Genomic DNA, 20,182 nt, shown 5'->3' on the forward strand with positions numbered 1-20,182 from the left:
AGACCCCTCATCTACAGTCCCATGGAGAGAAATGGAGCAAAACCTCACTGGAAGTCTAAGTCTGCAAGACCTCGCCTTTGCACGTGTGTGTCCAAAAAAGTGTATGCTAGCCTATGGCCCTATTATTACCAACACATTGACCAACTTTAAACAGGTCGAGGAGCAACTTCGCTACACCAATAAGTGGCATTTGAGCACCCCAATTTGGCACAACATGCACTTAGTGTCTGGTAACAAACCTTTTGTTTTTAACCAGTGGAGTGACAGAGGTATTTATACTCTAGATCAGTTATTCAATGGGGAAGGTATGTTGAGCTTTGAGGACCTGAGAACTAGCTTTGAGATCCCTAGGACATCCTTTTTCCTTTATCTTCGCTTAAGGTCAGCCCTAAAATGGTATGGAGTACCATGGGGAAACAGTCTCGAGACTCACCCAATCTTTGAATGGCTTGTTGATTTTCCTGAGAGAGGATCGGTGTCCAGGATTTATGCTATACCGATGCAAGTATCCGTAGGAGAACTCTCAATAGTAAAGAAAGGGAGCAAGAGCTGAGCCCGGAGGGGAACGTAATTAATTGGGAGACAGTTTGGGACATTTCCCACTGTTCCAAGAACTCAAATCACCAGCAGATCCATTTCAACATCTATACCATAGGACATATCGGACTCCTCAAAAGAGATACGTCTCCAAAGGCATTCCTACTCCCTACTGCACATTCTGTCAACCTGAACAAACTGGAACTTGAACATGGTCTGGGAGTGTGAACAGGTGCATGAGTTTTGGAATAAAACAACATCAATAATATCTGATGTGATAGGATGTTGAATTCCTACTGACCCGATTGTTTTATTACTTAATAATGATTCCTGTTTTTGTTGTTTGTTTTCTTTCCTCAAGACTGCAGAGGGTGGGGGGTGGGAGAGGGTTGTTATTCTTGTTCAATTGTGTTTGTATGTTCTGTATGTTTAAAAATATAAAAAAACCAATAAAAAATGTATCATTAAAAAAATAAAAATGAAAGAAATCTGGGGTTGTGGAGTTAAAAAGACGTGAGCTTACCAGACCTATGTAGCCCTCTCCTCATCTCTGCTTGAGGCTAGCGTAACACACCCAAATCTCCGACTGAACTGTCCAAGGTTGAGTTGCATTGTGTGTAGTCTGTATGCACGACATTCCACTTCTGGGATTGCTCCTTTGCCACCGGAAATTTTGGCTTTCTTTGTGTTGAAATTTTAAACTCCGGTCGATTTATGAGGACTATGGTTAACTGCTTCTCAGATCTCTGCAGTGTAAAACCAGACAGCTAGCTAGATTTATGAGGACTGTGGTTAACATTTTCTTAGATTTCTGCAAGGTAAATCCAGAAAGCTAGCTAGACTATCTGTCCAATCTGAGTTTTCTGTTGCACGACTAAAACAACTTTTGAACTTACACACGTTCCACCAAAAGAAGTTCCTTCCCGAGGTTATTTTGCAGCGGCACCGTGCCTCTGCCCGGTGCTTTGCGCCGCCCATGACAATTGTGATTGGTTTAAAGAAATGCCAATAAACCAGAGAACATTTTCCTCCCATCCCGGAATGTTGTGTGGACTAGCCAGACCCTCCTCCGCAGCCCTGTGGAGGAAGGTCTGGCAAAGCAAGACTACTTTGTGTGTAATATAGGCGCCAGAGTATGTCGAGGAAGAATAATAATTGAAATAAAAAAGACGATATCTCTTGTTCTACTGCACTGATTTCGATCCTTTTGTGAGTCGGACTATAGTGAAGGAGTGCAACACTAAATCTGTTGAGTAGCCATAGGTTTAATGATGAAATGCTAGTTTCAAAAGCCTGCATCCACACCTCATACTCCTACAAATAGTGCTCAATGAGGAAACCTTTCTGAATAAACCTCTGGGCACATGTGGTACTACAGCTCTGAATATGACTCACTAAATGATGGCATCACTAAATAAGGACATTTAGGTAGTTTAACCATATATAATTAAAACTCCCAAGCTCATAAGTATGTAATTCCTTCCATCTTGTCATCATGTGGACAGGAGGACAGACAACCTGGCCCATTGGGTCAGTCTGGAAGGATTGCTTGTCAGTCTATTGGCGCTTACCCACTGCTAATACCAGCTCTGCTCGACTCGGCGTGGTGCCCCATTCTCCATTTTCCATTGCAGATTTAGTACCGCCTCATGCGTCAGCAGCAGAAAAAACACAGCTGGCTAAACTATTTAAAAATGTTGGGTTTGTTCAGGACACCCCCGTCTGTCGCTAGCAATGATGATGCAGTGATTAGTGGCTATTCTCTCCGACCAATCAGTAGTCTGCAGGTTTTTCACGTCACCTTTTGGTATCTCCTCAGCTCGCTTGGAACCTCGATGGAGGTGATACTAAAAGTACCTGTTAGCTCATACCAGGCACTTCTTTTCATAATGGAAAAACAAAAAAGGGCGAGTAGAGCAGGTACCATGTAATGAAAAAACACCATTTGAAGCTCCCAGCTAACCTCAGTGTCAGCACTCTGGTCTGACTGGTTAGGATTGCAAGCACACTGCCACAAATGAAGTAAATCACCTTAGGTAGCCCAATCAGCCATTGGTGCTGGGCAATACAAGGGAATTGGTATTTACTGGGTCCCACAATACATTTTTTATACTTTGCTTCAAAGTAGATAGCTGGATTTGGTGGAGAGAGGAGTGACTGCAGCAGAGTAAAGGGTGAAGAAAAAGACTATTTTATTGTAAGCGACTCATCTAACAATTTAGTGGCTGTGTATCGTTTCTCTTTTAATTTATTCCCATTGTGACTGATCTCATCAAACCACAGTGTAATCATTTGAAAAACAGTTATGTAAGCAGAGATATTGAGGGCTAAGTATTAAAGATTCAATAGCTGCAAATAACTGGAGCCTACTGGAATAACTTTACCCTCTTTTATTTCTTAAGACTTGGAAGCTATATGAGTTGCAAGTAAGGGTTCATTTCTGTGTTGCTGTGTTTTTTTCTTCTTTTTTTTTAAGATTAGTTTTTGGGGGGTTTTCCCTTTATTATGAAGTGACAGTGGATAGACATGAAAGGGGGAGAGAGATGGGGGATGACACGCAGCAAAGGGCAGCAGGTCGGATTCCAACCCGCGCCGCTGCAGGACTTAGCCCAAAAGGGGGCGAACACTCTTACTGGGTGAGCCAGAAGCCGCCCCGTTGCTATGTTTTTTCTTTTAAATAAATTGGAATTTGTTATTGATGCGTGCTTTGAACATCATGCGATTTTCAATCATTTGCTGGTTCAAGTTTCTAAAATGTTTCGATTTGCTGCTTTTCTCTGTTTGATATTGTACATTTGATGTTCTCTGGTTTTAGACAGTTGGTCAGACAAAACAAGACCTTTGACTACATCACCTTGGGCCCTGTAAACTTCTGATTGGTGTTTTTCACTCTATTGCGATATTTTATGGACTCACTGATTAATTGATTAATCAAAAATCAGCAGATGACTGTAGATAATTGTAAACTGCACAGTTTCTCTTTACTTCTAAGCAGCTCAAACCTCTTATCAGAGGCAGCTCCTATGTTGAGACAAGGTAATTAGCTGTTAAGAGAGAAGCCTGCATTGAGGACCAAAACAGACTCATCAGTTTTTCAATCAAAGGCTGTGCCCTCTGGCCAGGGCCTGGAGAGCTCGATGAAACAGCTGAATGAGGATGCCTCCTTACAACGAATAGTATTATTATGAGTCACCAAATTTGTATTCTTTTAAACTGTCGATACTTCATCATAAGACTTATCTCAACTCTTTATTTCTCATTTTATTTTGATCGTTGATGAGTTTGAAAAGCTGTGGAACAGTGCACACCCAGTCCATGTGCTGGCACAGGCAGAAACAGGAGCCGTTAAAGGTGAGACAGCTGCACTCACTCGGCTTTAGTTGACACAGAACACAGAAGATCGCACCTATTTTAGCTTACTTAAATGTTAAAGGTCCCATGGCATGAAAATGTCACTTTATGAGGTTTTTTAACATTGATATGAGTTCCCCCAGCCTGCTTATAGTCCCCCAGTGGCTAGAAAAGGCGATAGGTGTAAACTGAGCCCTGGATATCCTGCTCTGCCTTTTGAGAAAATGAAAGCTCAGATGGGCCGATCTGGAATCTTGCTCCATATGAGGTCATAAGGAGCAAGGTTACCTCCCCTTTCTCTGCTTTGCCCGCCCAGAGAATTTGGCCTGCCCATGAGAAAGAGAGACATCATGGCTTTCAAACGAGCAAAGTGGCAGTTGGTCAAGGCCATACCCCCCCGCCCCCCCCTCCACCATGCCCCCACCCCCTCCTCTCCTCCTCAATAGCTACAGACACAGAAATGGCACACACTAAGGAAAGCTCATTGTGGGACTGGTTCTAGTGGCTGTAATTCTGCACCAAGGCTGAATTTCAGGAAAGAGACTTCAGATACAGTATGAGGGGACCACTAAGGTCTATATAAAAGCATCCAAAAAGCACCATATCATGGGACCTTTAATTAAACAAAGTGTAATATAGCTAACAGAATGAAAAAAATAGAGCTAACAGAATGATTTTTTTTTTGAAATAATGAATGCATAGTGAATTCTACTGTCTGTGTTCACACACACACACACACACACACACAGTATACTGTTGTAATACAAGGCAATGCCCTCCTCAGGTCAATGGGTTTTTTTGGTTGCATAAAAAACCGTCAGGCAGCATCCTTACCTTCAAAGAGTGCCAGTTTGTTTGGAGTTTATCAATGTTTTCCAAGTTATGAAATCCAAATCAACTCAACTTCTATATTCTCTATTTTACTTGATGTGAGTTAAACATTTAAGCCCTAATGTCGTAGGTCTATTCGGCACATCAGAGTTAAAGACAGGGGTGTCCTCCCTGTCTCGTCCTATCCTCTCTGTACACATGCTTTAGCCTGCCCTCCTTCCCTTATGTAAGTAATTGTACCAGGGATAGCTGAGCCCCATCTACCCCTTTTAAATGGACAAGCAGGACTGCTTTTTTAAACCTTTATTTACTAAATAATAAAGGTTGATTGACTCAACACCTCTGCTCTTCTCAGCAATGCCCAGCTACACATTCACCCAGTTGCACATATTCAAACTGGGAATGTGCCATGTCTCTTAATAAAGACTGTTGTGCACTATATATCAAACTTTGGAAGATATTGCCTCCATTAAAGGGCACAATTTAAGGATAATGTTTACTGGATGGAGGTTGAAGATAATTACAGAGACCTTAAAAGCAACACAGCACTGTTCTTCTTTATTATTGTCATCAGTCATTTACTCTCAATATAAGTTCCCTCTTTGTCATACTTTGTTTCATTAACATTATAAACTTATGGCACACACTTGAGCTTTTTTTATGTTCTCAGATGGAAACTAATCCGCAAAGTAATACCCTAGCCACCTAAAACATATCTGTTCCCCTGCACCTGATATTAAATCCTGTTTATTTTCCCTCTTTTTGAGTGAAATTCTGTGCTTTTTGTTTTTTGGCACCACCAAATTATATCCTGGTCTGGAACTTTCCGTGTATGTAAGCAAGAGGGAGAAAATGATTTCCCCGACCTTCTCATTGGCCATGAATGCAAAGAGAGCAAGTGTCTACGGCTGTTAAACAGTACACACACTGGCTAACAGCCCACTCGTAAATTACAGAGCAAAGGCTTCTCCCGAGACTGCATTCTGTGAAACCGTAGTAAGTGAGCTTGTTTCCCATATCCAGCACCTGTCAGTGGCTGCCAGTTAACAGTTTTGTGGCCCAGAGACTGTTTACAATTTATGAAAAGCAGCTTCACTAGGGTCATTAGTATTTTTATTGCCTGTATTTTGTTACATGCTGAATTAATTTCTTTACTGTACTGTTGTACTATCTAGACATCAGGACACTAATGGTTCAGTGTTGGAGTTTTTGTGGCATGCTTAAATGAAAAATACTCGAGTATAACGAGTACTCTGGGATGGCCTCTTATTCACCAAAGGCTTCAGAATGGGTTCACTAGCTTGTAGACACAGTGAAGTACTGTAGATAGACGGACAGCCAGACAGACAGTACCACACATACAAAACGCTGATACACAGGCAAGAATAAAAACATAAGCATGAGGACAAAAAGGACAAAAACACAGCAGTTAAATGATAGTCTAGCCACCAGAACTACTAGAGAGAGAGAGCTGTCACTAAAAAGTAATTAAAAGTAAGAACTGTGCAAGAATAATGATTACTGTGGAAAATATAAACTACAAAGATATAGAATATATATTCGTTATATAAACAAATGCAAATTGTGCATAAGGCTAGCATAGCCAGTAACTGACTGACAGTTCAGCAGCCTAATGACAGAGTGCAGGTGTGCATTCAATCAATTTCACTCCGCCATCGCTGGGAAGAGTTGAATAGCGTGGGGGACAAAAGACTTCTTTGTCTGTCTGTTGAGCAGAACTGAGACAGCAGTGTGCCACAGTATGTTCACTTTGCTTTGTGTGACTCTTAAAACTACCATTACACCAAAGCTGTAGGTCTTGTGTAAATGTTTCCATAAACCTAGGATGCAATTTCATTTGTTATTTGAGGATGCACACATTTTTATTGCTTTCCTCACACTTAGGGGCTTGTTTCCTGTCTTGCGGTGATAGAAAATAGTACTGTTTGGCCCTCTGGCTATGTCTGTAAACATTGTGGAAAATTGTTTTTCTGGTCAACATCAGAGTTTTCAGCCTGAGCAACGTCCAAATAATGGAGGATGTCCTTTTAACCAGTTTCTTCCTCTTTGATCGTTTTGCGGAGACCAGTGGACAGTCTGCTTTGCTCTCTCTGTCCTCTATTTGCCCTTGGTTAAAAACTTTCACATTTTTTGTGATATGTGCAGACCTTTAGTGTACCACCAACACAACTACACAAGCAACTCATCAGTTGGTAGAAATGCTATACGGATGATTTATAGCACACATACTTCTTTTGTTGCACTGTTTTTATGACTCACTGCTCAATGGAGTGAATGTCAGTAGCTTTTTAAATTGTTGATATAAACTGTTTCTGGATCCGTTCACTATCTGAATGAAATGATTTAAATATTTATGACAAAAAAAGATCTACAATCATATCTTCAAGAAATGTACCCATAGGGCACAGATGACTGCTTTAGTGTTTCTGTTTTTAGAGTTATAAACTGTGTTTACATTGTGGCCTTACATACTTCAGCATAGTGGTGATGCCATCTCTCCAACATGTTTGCCTTGTGTGTAAGAAGGCTTGACATATCTTCAAAATATCTGCAGGGGCTCATTAACAGACAAATACGGTACCACGATTGCATTGGTTTGCGTTTGTAATGGCGTGGGAACAGTTGTGGCTGTATTTTCAGTATATACCTTACCATTTGTATTATATGCAGATACAAATGTGAATTCAATTTACTGTAGAGTACACACAGTTGTGCAAATTGTGATTGGAGGAAACATGACAGAAATACCCACATCATTACAAACATGACAGTGCTTCTATCCAGTGAAGCCATTTCATTCTCACAACGCACATTTAACGTCTGACAATGTTAAAGGTTTTCCTTGTAATTACTCATACTGTATATTCTCCAACCAACTATATAAAACCATAATAATCTATTGTGGACTATTGCCTGTAAAACAATATTACTAATATTACTTTACATATATTGTGCTCTCATTGTTTTTTAAATCTTGCCTTTAACAATAGCAGTTATCAGATGTATGAACATTGCATTGTGAGGGTTTGTTTTAGCGATGCCAAGGATCTGTGGGTAATCAGCTTTGAACTTCCTGCCCTCACCATCTCGGGTACATATCATATACATATCATATGTTTTCTTTGCTTTCTCTACTACTGAGTTTGTGACCAAAACATTTACATTAATAATATATTTAGAGCTGGGCGATATGGAGAAAATCAGATATCACAATATTATTGACCAAATACCTCGATGTCAATACTGCGACAATATTGTAGGGTTGACTATTGGTGCTTTAAAAAACCATTTTCACAATTAGATTTTAGAAAAATAATCATCAACAATGTGAATATAATGATTAAGTGGTTAAAGGCAAATAATAGAACAGCTAGAACAGCCTAGTAAATTGAGGAAATTACATCACTTTACTGTAATGCTGCCTTTAAAAGCAGGAAAAGACAACACTTACAATATTACAATATCCAAAATCTGAGACGATATCTAGTCTCAGATCACTGTGTATATATATATATATATATATATATATATACTGCCCAGCCCTTATTATACGTACCTTGACTTGTGTTCAGTGTTGGAACGAGGTTATTACCGCTCACAAAAATGTCTTTTTTAAAAGCCCTGCCTCCAGTTCAGTAACACAACAAACATGATACTAGTCTGATAGTTTTTAAATGTCTGTACACAACCTTGAATAGGAAGCATGGTGGCCCAAAGGTTAGCACTTTGGCCTCACAGCAAGAAGGTTCATACACTAGTTTCTGGGTTTGAATCCAGGTCGTTCTGAGCCTTTCTGTGTGGAGGTTGTATGTATGTTCTCCCCATGTTTGCGTGGGTTTTCTCCATGTGCTCCGGTTTCCCACACCATCAAAACATGTACTAGGTTCTCCAGTCAGTGGCCTTAATCTGATCTGGAGTTGATCCCTGGGCGCTGTAAATGGCTGCCCACTGCTCCCTTGAGGGATGGGTTAAATGCAGAGAATGAATTTTGCTACATGTATGTTTTTGTGACAGTAAAGTATCTTTTATAAAGCAAACCATGAGTGGTTACATTTTTGGAGAGTAAAGATTGGAGATCCTCGTGCAGTTTCTTTAAGAAGATAGGGCTTGGTTTTACTCACTGAAGAAAATGAATGCACATCTTCGGCAATGGAGGGTTTCTGCCCTATTCCCAGGCGTACTTTGAGAGACAGTCCATTGAATCTGCTATACCGTAGAATTAGGATACAAAAGAGCAAGTAGATATACAATAATATATTGTATTATTAACCCGTTTGTTACTTTTCCCCCCTCTGAGTTATACCCAACAAAATGATATAACTAAACAGCAGCATTTTAGTATAATGCAGCAGCCCTTTGCTTGCAGCAAGAAAAAAAGCTGTGAGCACACTAGCTTATCAATATAGGTAATGTCATCATTTCAAAAAACAAGGTGTATCATGCGGTTCACAGGTTGTCAACAAAAAGTGGAATACTTTACAGTGCTCACACCAGTTTACATGGTTTCCTAAGAAATATAAGATTAAGGATTTTCAACAGTAGACCTAAATAATAAAATCACCTGTAGCATCTTTAGAAATATTTAACCGTCATCAACAATGCAAAAGAAAATCCATTTGTTGTATAGTTGCAGTAGTCGTTTGGTTGTGCTTTTTACCCTGCTTTGATGTTGAAGACACATTTTTATGATTTTTCAGACAAATGTAAAAACCTTCGAGCCTTCTATTTGTTGCCCCTGAGTGGGAGATGAGGTAGTTTATCACAGAGATAAGCGCACAGGCTGAGGGACAGCTACAGGAAAGAAAAGGTACACGAGAGCTGCTTGTGAAGTACCGATCGGTTCTTGTGAAATTTGTATGATTCATCCGATGCTGCGAATTGTTGCAGAGGGCGATTTGGTTTTTGCCTTCCCAGGCTGCAGTTTCCCTGCTGTGGAGACAAAAGATGAATGGACCTATCGGGGCTATTACAGGGTATCTCCCTTCTCCATCATTATATAGGCCAGTTGACTCTGATAATGCTCTTTTCACCTAGGGGATCCTCTAATCCCTGCTAGACAGCCCTAGTCTGGCCTCATGCATTCATCAAGATGATGTACTAATGTACTGAACTGTGTATAAAAATACATATGAAAGTAAACACATACTTACACAAGGCTAAATACATGGAACATGTCTGAGTGATGAATATCTGTAAGAGGGGATGCACCAGAAACTGACATGTTGCCCATTTGCTGTATTGATATACAAGTTAAATAGTCATCAATAACAAAGCTGTGATGTGTTTTTTTTACTACTGAGAAATTAGACCAAACCCGTACATCATTTGAAGCAACTTGTCTGTACTAGCCACCTAGCTGATTGCTTGTACAACATTTTCTAGTTGCATTTCTGCTACAAAGAAAATCTGTTGTTTAACTTCAGTAACGTTTATGGTCCCAGAAACTGTGTCTGCATAAAACTCTGTTTAGAATACTGTCTCCCCAGCTTTTGTGCTTACTCTGAAGCTTGCATATTGGTAAGAGTGCTGGATCTGAATTCCAATTTCAGAGACTGATTTCAAAGACCAGTGTGAAACCTCTCTCTTCCCAGTTTCTCAGCTTCATTCATTATCATTAGTGTACACATTTTCTTAAGTTAGCAACTTAGGCCTTTTCCCAACTGTAGAAAAATACTTTAGAGCTAAGTGTGTGGAAATGAAAAATGTTGGTAATAACAAATATAATAGGGAATGTGGGTGCCTTAAGGGTGATGAATGCCATTAGTTGTGCCCACAAAGGACTTAAAAAACTTATTTTCTTTGCACCCCACCCCATCATTTTATTTCCCCAAATTAAAATAACTGTCATTATTCTTCTGAAGTTTAGGCTAATGCCATTCTGATGGTGAATAAGGAGCCTATTTTTCTCTCCTCACAGCGGGAGTTTGTGCTTTTTCTCTCTGGCCTTGATTTTGCTTTGTGGTTGCCATTACTGTGGTGAATGGTCTGCTCACATTTTCAGCAGTTTCACTGGCTCTCAGTGTAACACCACCTATAGGTCCAAATGCCAGTGCAAGGGCTAGTGATAGACCGATTTTATCGGCCGGACAATATTTGTGTTTTCACGTGTGTCGGCATTGGCCGACACGTGGCTGCTGCGTTCGCCGATATAAATATAATACATATAAATATAAAATATAAATACACCAAATATCGGCTCAAGAAAATCGGCACCCGTATCAGTCATCGGCTAAGGCTGATGGAAAAGAAAAATGGTATCGGCACTAAAAAATCCATATTGGTCGATCCCTAGCAAGGGCAGAGCATATCAGTTATTCTGGTCTCCTGTTTACAAGTATACTACTACAGTAATGTCTAAAGACAATGCACTAACAATTCAGTAGATCGTATTGTGTTTGCCTGGCTGCTATACATCATCTCATATTTTAGTTTAGCTATCACAGTACTGGATGGTTCTGTTCTGTTGTCTGTATTCATCACAAGAGACGCAGTCGAAGCAGCAGAACCCAGGGGGCCAAGAAGATGGTGTATCTTTAAAACTGAGTTATGTCACAGAAGTAGGCTAATCTGGATGCCACGCTGATGCTGATAGAGGTGCACATTGTTGATTTAATCACTGTGACTGTGATTTTCAAAACTTGTAAAAATGAGAAATGACAAATTGTGACCACAACAATAGAAAAACCCTAACAAGATAAAACATCTGTGTTTTACCTTGACTGTCTCATTTCTTAGGTTTGACTGTACCTAGAGTGCCAAAAACGTGGAAAGAGAAAGCTGCAGTATAACAGTTAGAATAAATGTCCAGCCCTGTCTCTTATGAAATATTTTCATATACTTTACTTCTGCTTTGCATAAGTACTTTTTGGAGGAAACATAATACAGCCAGGTTGTGATTTTTATCAGCATAGTGGCAAAACCTTTCTGCTGAATGCATCTGTAAAATGTTCAAAACTATTGACAGTTATGGTTATCAATCAATCAATCAATCAATCAATCAATTATCATCAATTCAAAAATGATTTCATGGATGGTAGCGATGCCTTACAGTGTGCTGTGAGCTGCTCATTTATTGTGTAGGTTTTATAAGAGCATGTTGCAAGGACGTACGCATAGTAGCTTGCAAAGATGCCATCAGGATGTTGTTGTGTGTGCCAAGATCTTATTGTGCCTGTCATATACAATATGTGTCAGCATAAATGTACCTACACGTCAGGCAGTGATAAGTGATAAATATCTTATCACTGCCTGACACGTAAGGAAGAGAATAACAGAACTGATGCACTGCTGTGACGTGAGACATGATGCTCGATGGCTTCTACTTTATGTGACATCTATTGTTGTGTTGTTGTTGTGTGTGTGTGTGTGTGTGTGTGTGTGTGTGTGTGTGTGTGGGGGGGCGGATGCGTGTGTGTGTGCTTGCATGCACACGTTTTATGGAATATGTATTATTTTGGGCTTTGATTATTTTCATTTTGTGATTATTATTTTTAAGTCCATATAGTTTCAGAAAATGGTGAGAACCGCCCGACTATTCCCCAGAGCCCAAGCTAACATGTTCCAGTTGCTCCTTTGTCTAAACAGCAGTCCAAAACCCCCAAATTTAAAATGTATCCTCACTTTCGAGAAGCTGAAACCAGAGAACGTTTGGCATTGTTCCTTAATCAGTCTCTCCAGGATTTCGCGGCCTTTTTTTGAGATTGTTGCGGCCCAAAATGCCTGATTTTGCGGGAGCTTTTGCAAAAAATTTAAATAACAGTTGTGATGTCTTTTGTATGTTTGTTGCAATGAAGTTGCGGGAGAAATTGAAAGTTGCGATTTTTATTTTATTTTTTATAGTTCCTTAAAAATAAAAAGGAAACTTGTTTTGAGGAGAATACAATTACTCTGGACTGAGATTTCCTAGTAACCTTACTAAAAAGACTATGCTGGTATAATATAAAAATGGTTGGTGGATTTAAGACAAAAAATTATTTATTGAATGAATCAAATTTGAACATATGTGTCAGTGGCTTGTTGATCTTTACATTGTTAGTTCATTTCCTAACCTGGACTGGGACACACATTCACACGGTTTGATAAAGTAACGTTACTTATTGGACTTTAACTTATCATTGCACTTACAATAACAAGCGTAGCTATCCTAAAATAGGTCATTGTGTACGTCTCATTTCCGTTTTTTCCGTGTTTGTCTGTGTGTGCAGCCCCGCCCGCTTCAGAAGGGCCGACAGGATTGAAACGGCAGCAGAGTGAAAAAACGTCACAGCGTACATTGATGTTAAAATGTGTACAGGTTGGCAGGACGGTCTGAAATGTTTTGCACGGTCTTTCGCTGTACGTTTTATTGGTAAATGTGAGACGTTCGAGTCACACACGTCTCGTCTTCATATCAGAAACAAAGAAATGATCAACCCGTTCTCACTCCCGCTTGGTCGGTGGCTCTCAGAGTGCACGTGGGACTGCTGGGATTGGTTGAAGTTGTGGGAAACTTCAGGTTATTGGTCAAATTTGCGAGTCGCACCAAATTCACGGTAATTGGTTGAATTCGCATGAATTGGAGACATCGCGAAATCCAGGAGGGACTGCTTAATAAAGGAATGAAATGATGATCACAATTGCTGTAGATTCATTTTCCGAATTTTTGTCGATTGTCGTTTTGTCTGCTAATTGTTTCAGCCCAACAGACAACACATACATTATATATTGTATGATATATAATGTATGTCTTTGTTACTGTTTGTAGTAAAAGTAAATACATTCCAAGTCAAAAGCAAACTTATTGGTACTAAAAAAGTTTTTAAAAAAAAGCCCACTTAATCAAGCCCCTAAACAAAAAAGTAAAATCACAAGAATGCAGAACAATAGTCTTGCTTTCAATAAGAATTCTGGGGCTGCAGTCAGCAGAGAAGATTTTGGGGATCACTGTGACCTTCTCAGTGGCCTGAGAGTGTGTTGGCATGGCATGACTGATGCAGATTATCATAGCTGGAGAAAGCCAATTACTCTGGTCATCACGGCACCCTCAGGGCCCTTCTCAGCGGAATGAAATGCATTACAGAATTCTCTGTGCATCCTTCTGGCAGCGTTTTGTATTTCCTCTATGCTGATCCACCCAGTTTAAGTGTTAATAGCGCAGTCAATGGGACCCTCCCGCGCCTCAGAGCCCTCTTTGGCTCGGATGAGCTTCTGCTTCACAAAGCAGGGAGGTCGTGCCTCTAGGAGAAGGGGATGAATTACATTCTCCTCTGTTTGTCTTCTCTCTGTGTTCAAGACAAAGCCCTTTTATTTCGGCCGCTTTCAGTCAGTGTCCTTGAACGAATAATGAAAAAGTCGGGTTGCAGAGTTGTGGTGTAAGACACGGCATTTTTATGTAACAGAACAAACAGCTGATCAGACCTTTGTTATGCTTTATTTTTGTTTTCCAAAACAGATTTGCTACAAGACCAGAGAAGCTGAGATCACACACGACAACGCTGCATCTCTAGCATGTACAAAGACTACAGATCAAGCCGAGTCACCGGTAAGAGGCCTGCGCAACTTCTAAAGGTCTTATTTTGTATCTATCTCAGAAGATCTTCGTCTTTTCAGTGAAGACTTAACCCTCTGAATTTTCCTCTCTCCTTCCTGGATTGTAATCAGTTATTTTTGCCATGTTCACTTTGGTTTCTTTTTCTGCAGACATCCAATCTGCCACGTCCTCTCAGTTATAGTGTCATGGCTTCTGATTCAAAGTGTTAATCTCATTCAAGCACAGACATATGATTCATACGGGACTCTGACACAGCAGCGACACACAGAATGGCTGCAGACTCTTGTTATCACGTCTCCAGTCCGGCTGTTAACGCCTACTGTTTTGCCTTTTTAACTGCCACTGCATGTAACTACGTGCACAATGCTGAATAAAGGGATAATAGTAATGATTAAATGGACTATTAGCTGTTAGCTGTAATCATGTTCAGAGAAACTGCAATACATAGGTTATTCAATATTCATTACATTAGGCATGGCATTAATATGTCTCTGTGAGCTGTTTATTGTATTTTCTGAAACAATGGGATGCTACAGTACATTGTTCGAGAACAGAAATTGAACCGAGTAAGAAACTGACAGATTGCTTAAGAGAGAGGAAAGAGGGGGGGAATGAAAAGCGCCTCTCTTGCTGGGCTTTGGCCGATGAGTGTGTCCTTTCCCATTACTCTCACACAGGGCAATATGCAGGTCAGTCAGGTGATAATGAATGCTCTGTCTGATACTTGGCCTTTCTTCCTCCCTCCTGCTTGTCTGGCCTGCTCTCTGTGTTGTATTCTCTCTTTTTCTTCACCCTTTTATACTGCAGAGTTTTCTACAGTATCTAGTATATTTGCCTTTTAGTGTGTTTTTGTCTATCTCCTACACCAAGTTCAGTAATGAGCAGTTTAAAGGTGTCTCAGGTCAGTTTGTGAGACAATGAAGGTATCAAATTTTCCATCACTGATTTAAGGCCAAAGTCTATTCAATTTCTAACCTAATTTTATAAAGTGTATATAGAGCATTTGCTTTAGTCTCCGAAGTGCACACAGGATTGAATGAACTAATCAAATTCTGTGCACACCAACACCAACTGTACGACCGTCTGCAACAAGAAGGGATGTAATAATGCATTCAGCCAACGCTTTCCTACAATACATGGTTCTGGGTTCAAGGTTTGATATGCCGGTGACATTTCTAGTAAACTAATGTTTTTTTCTTCTAATGTTAAGAATAAACAGTTTGCTATGTGTAGCATCAAATAACTGATGACAGTCCGTCAAAACTAGACAATGGTTTCTTTTATGTTAAGAGATGGGCAGTGGCAGTATTTACAAAGAGTCTTTTGATCAAATATGATTGAAATACTACTTGACTGGTGATTATTAAAGCTTTTATCCATAAAAAAACAAAACATGAATGTCATATTTGCATTCATGTTTTTATGGATAAAAAAAGCTTTAATAATTTGAATAAAATGTCACATTCGGTATCAGTAATTTATGACAAAGCAATGTTTTGTGCAAAAATAGCTTTTTTCCATTTTTGTGGGGATTTGCATGATTTACTGTGTTACTAATGGGGCCAAAAGTTTGACGGAGACTTCTTTTCCACCCACAATCAACAAAAATGTCTCTGCTGTCTAAAAGACTAAAGAATATTTCACAGTGAATATTTTGGCATCTTCTTTGACCCACGTTAACAGTCACTGTTCATCTGGTAGTATTAAATTATTACATTCATCAGAAGAGAGCTGTCCAATGCTATGACTAATACTTGGCAAAACTTATTTGACATTTTCTAGATTTCAAGCAAGGCTCTCTTACTCTCAGGATTTAGAGGTGTTTTTATATCTGCAGGTATAGGTCAGCATGTAATTTAGCAGATGAACGGATATGTGGAAATATGTGCAAGAGTTGTTCTTCAAACTAAGAGGGGATCAAATTTTCACTTTCCACACTCTTTTTTTTCCTCTTGGTGTGAGCTAGAAGTCTGGCTACAAGACTGTCTTAGTGATAATGTTGACTTGGGGCCAGCAAAGTTCAATGTGTGTGTAAGGCTGATGGCACATTTGGTGCCAGGAGTCCCAACCAGCTTGCTGCACAACACAGCTGCCAACATGCAGCACAGTGCCCACTGCCCCTTGCTCTCGTAAACGGCTTTTGCTTGTATCAGCTGATTTGCAGCATTTTAATGCAGTGTGGAAACGTGGTAGAACAAACAAACACGATTTGTCATCACCTCTCCTTGTGGCTATATTGGTGGCAATGCATGAGTGGCGTTTGAGTCAAGTGATTCTCTGGCTGTGAATTATGACAGGGCAGCGAGTGCTGTTAACAACATTTCAGCAATGCAGAGGGGTTAACAGTTGTTTTGGACTCTGTTTGAGACTCATTTCCATCAATATTCATGCTGTGGGAAAATTCTCTAGTAAAAGGCCTGGCCTCCTTTTGACTAATCCGGTTTCCAGAACAGATGCTGCCGTCACCAAGGCGCCGATAGTTACTCCCTCCTCTCACATGAAAACTATGGCAAACATGGTTCTGCATCTCAAAACACATTGAATCCAGTTACTTTTTATTGTCTCTTGTTACTCCTCTGCAACTCATTACATTTATCCCAGTAGGGATACACCAGTATGTGAACTGGGACACTGTGAAGCTCCGTTAAAGTGCTCATATTATGCTTATATTCCCTTTCCTTTATTATGTTATATATCTTTTTGTGCACGTTATAGATTTACAAAGTGAAAATGCCCAAAGTCTTATCATCTTCCAGAGAAAACAACAAATATATGGTGTTTTCTGAAAATTAAACCACATAAACCTATTCTGGTACAACCTCTAAGTACAATGATGAACCTGAAAATGAGCATAATATGAGCACTTTAATGAAGTGTGACTTAAGCTGGGGAGTCACCTCAACCTTTCCTGTCCAGATGATCATCTGGTAACCATCAGTCAGGGGGCAGGGATGCGAGGTAAGGAAGAGAAGAAGGGATAGGTAATTAGAAAGGGAAGGATTAAAGAAGATAGAGGTCAAAGATAACTAGCAAGAACCCAAAAGACAGAGATGTCCCCCATCCTCAGGGCATATTCTTGCGCTGGCTGTCTTCCTCCATAGAGGGCAGTGGAGTTAATGACATTTTTCACTCGTGCCTAAGCTACAAACACACCATTCATTGATCTCAAAATGGAAGACACCAAATACTACTGCAGGCACTTTTAACTGATATGCTTTCAACTGAGCATAACCTTTTTAAATATCATCCTCTCTCCCTCTCTGAAGGCGTCATGGAGAAGCTACCTGAACGCTTTAGTTTGATTGGAAAGGGCATATTGATACAGCATGGCACGCTCTTACCAAGTTAAAATAGCGCTGTGTGATTTGGCAAATTACTCGATAGAGACAAATAGTGCCATCATCTCACAGGACAGATATCATAAATGTTTAGTGAAAAGGGAAATATTGACTGAAACAAGTGCTAGTTACAAAGAAGGCTATGTCTCTCAGAGCCCTTGTTAAAATGTTACTATAGTTGTCGATGAGGCCCAGCTCCCATTTAATATGCAGTAATTGAATTTGAATAATTCATTATATGAGATATTTCCCTGTTAACTAAACAATTGCATTGAGAAGGAGCTTAGGTTTAACTGGCTCGACCATTCTATACATTTCTGCTTTAAGATATAAAACGGAGATGAGCTGGATGATATGAGCACATGGTTTATGGAACATGTTTGCATCAGTGAAGTCTTCTCGTATGCTTTTTTTATTTTTAAGAAATGGTGAAATCTTCCAGCCAGAATAACTTATTTCACCTCTTTTTTTTTTTAAGTCAGGCAGTTTATTTGACTAAACAGGTCTGTAATGTCACTAAACACACACATTCTTTTCTCATACGAAACCATAAAAGCAAACCAAGGCTGCTTTCATCTGCTGGGGCACAGAGTCAAATTTGATTTGAATGTTTTGCTACACTAAGCAGGCCACAAAAAGAACATCATTGTTAAAAAAAAATCAAGACATCAGACAAACATCATTCCCCAGGGACACTGAAATTGAATGAGAGCATGCACTGGCTGTTACTCATTACTACTGGCTGACAGGGGTAATTGAATTCTCCCTTGAAAAAAATATGTTTATTTCTCGTCCTTTCTCATGAAAACGTGAATTGCTAAAAAACTGTTGGTTGCTTTGCTTTTTTCTATATCCCTATATGCAGAATGATAGATAAGTAACTCCTGGTTGATAATACTGTTTTTCTATCTGCTGATGTGTCTCTAAAATTCGAGCTTGATGTGTGTGAATGTGTTGTGCTATTTGTATTTTTTTTATTTTTTTTAAACCAACCCACTTCACGGAGCATGTGAAGTAGTGAATAATAAGCTTGTCCATCCACTATTTTTCAAAGGCTAGGCTGCAGTCCAAATGTGAGCGAAAGACAAGTCCCCATATTATTGTGTCATGTTTCTGAAGTCTTTCAAAGGATCTTAGCCTGAATAATACATTTTGGGGTTTTGGGTTAGCCTGAATAATACATTTTGGGGTTTGGGGTTAGTTGCATAAGATAGTTAAGTTTCATCTACAGGACAGGTCTGTTTTGAAAGTGTGGGGATTTATAGAAAACATTTGCAAGAACTATAACCGAAACAATAAGTCTGCATATAATAATAATAATAATAATAATAATTCAGTTGGAAGAGAAAAAGATCTTCGACAGTTATTCTCGAGCCGCCTGGCAGTTTGTTCAGTTGTACCTTCAGAGGGAAGGTGTCAAGTGGTATAATCTTTTTATGTCTATCTTTTTTATATATTTGAGCTGAGTACGGTCATTAAATGTATCCTAATCATCCTTCAACAGTGGCTGACTGTAAACATGCTGTCTTTATTTCCAGGAAATAACAATGAATATCGAGCAAACACTGTTGTTTTCTGAAGACAAAAAACGGGTTTATTTCTCAATAAATCAAAGGTGTTTAGAGAGTCACAGTGTAGAATGTTACTGTCATAAAAGCACCTTGTATCACTACCATCCCACCTTGTTTGTAGAATAGTGTTCTCCTGACTTCACAGTGGACTGGCAATTGAGAGCAATTTGAGTTTTGGGTGGGGGGAGAATAATTAAATAATTATTTTATGATGGCAGTGGAAACAGACTTATTGGTTGGGCAGAGGATAAAATAATTTAATCCTGAAGATATTTTCTAACATGTCCAAGGCCTTTTAACCTGAAATACACAACCTCAGTTTTAGGTTATATGGATGCATGCTTGTGTGTATGTGCATGTTTGAATGCAGCTCTTGTCTTTGAAAATCACAAAGCAGGGGCTGGCTCGACAGTAATGGTTGCCAGGTTGCCACTGGCAACCATATTGAGAAATTGGCAACCGCTTTTTAAGTCTATGGTTGACAAACACACTGCCGATGTGACTTCATGGAGAAACTTCATGCTTATTTTGGAGGCTGTAGTTTGTGGTGCTGTTACAAAAAAGTGTTTCTAATATTAAGTCCACCACATTTATATAAATGATGGTAGAATCAATATTAGAACCACATCTCATCTCAGTCAAATCCTCTCTAAAACATAAGCACAATATTCATAAATGTAGAATTAATTGCAGGGCTGTTGTATTACTACATAAGTTGTAGCCAGGTGTATCTAATAAATTGGCAACTAATCTATGTATGCTGACCTATTCAAGCTCATAATACATGGAACAATTGCTCAGAAATGTTTCTATTTTTAATAGAAAAATCCTTTGAGTATCAAGTGAAATGTTCCCAAACTGAGCCCACTGCTTATATCAACTTAAATAAATGGTACATCTGTTTGATATGCTATTACCATTAGAAGTTGAACTGAATATTAAACGTACAATATGTAATTTTCTTCATAGAGTCTTTCAATTGAAACACAGACCTTTTGATGACG

At 39.4% G+C, this 20,182-nt stretch overlaps 1 protein-coding gene across 5 annotated transcripts in view; it reads left to right on the forward strand.

The window, feature by feature from the left end:
- The window catches only part of enox2 (ecto-NOX disulfide-thiol exchanger 2), a 189,522-nt gene that overhangs the window by 33,768 nt on the left and 135,572 nt on the right, over nucleotides 1-20,182 (forward strand). For all 5 annotated transcript variants that reach the window (XM_028589142.1, XM_028589138.1, XM_028589137.1 and 2 more), the window contains one exon: nucleotides 14,171-14,260. In XM_028589142.1, coding sequence (XP_028444943.1) covers nucleotides 14,227-14,260 — 34 coding nt within the window. In that variant the 5' untranslated portion in view covers nucleotides 14,171-14,226. The remainder of the gene's footprint in view (nucleotides 1-14,170; nucleotides 14,261-20,182) is intronic.

This window comes from Perca flavescens, chromosome 10 (assembly GCF_004354835.1).
Source record: "Perca flavescens isolate YP-PL-M2 chromosome 10, PFLA_1.0, whole genome shotgun sequence".
Taxonomy (NCBI): domain Eukaryota; kingdom Metazoa; phylum Chordata; class Actinopteri; order Perciformes; family Percidae; genus Perca; species Perca flavescens.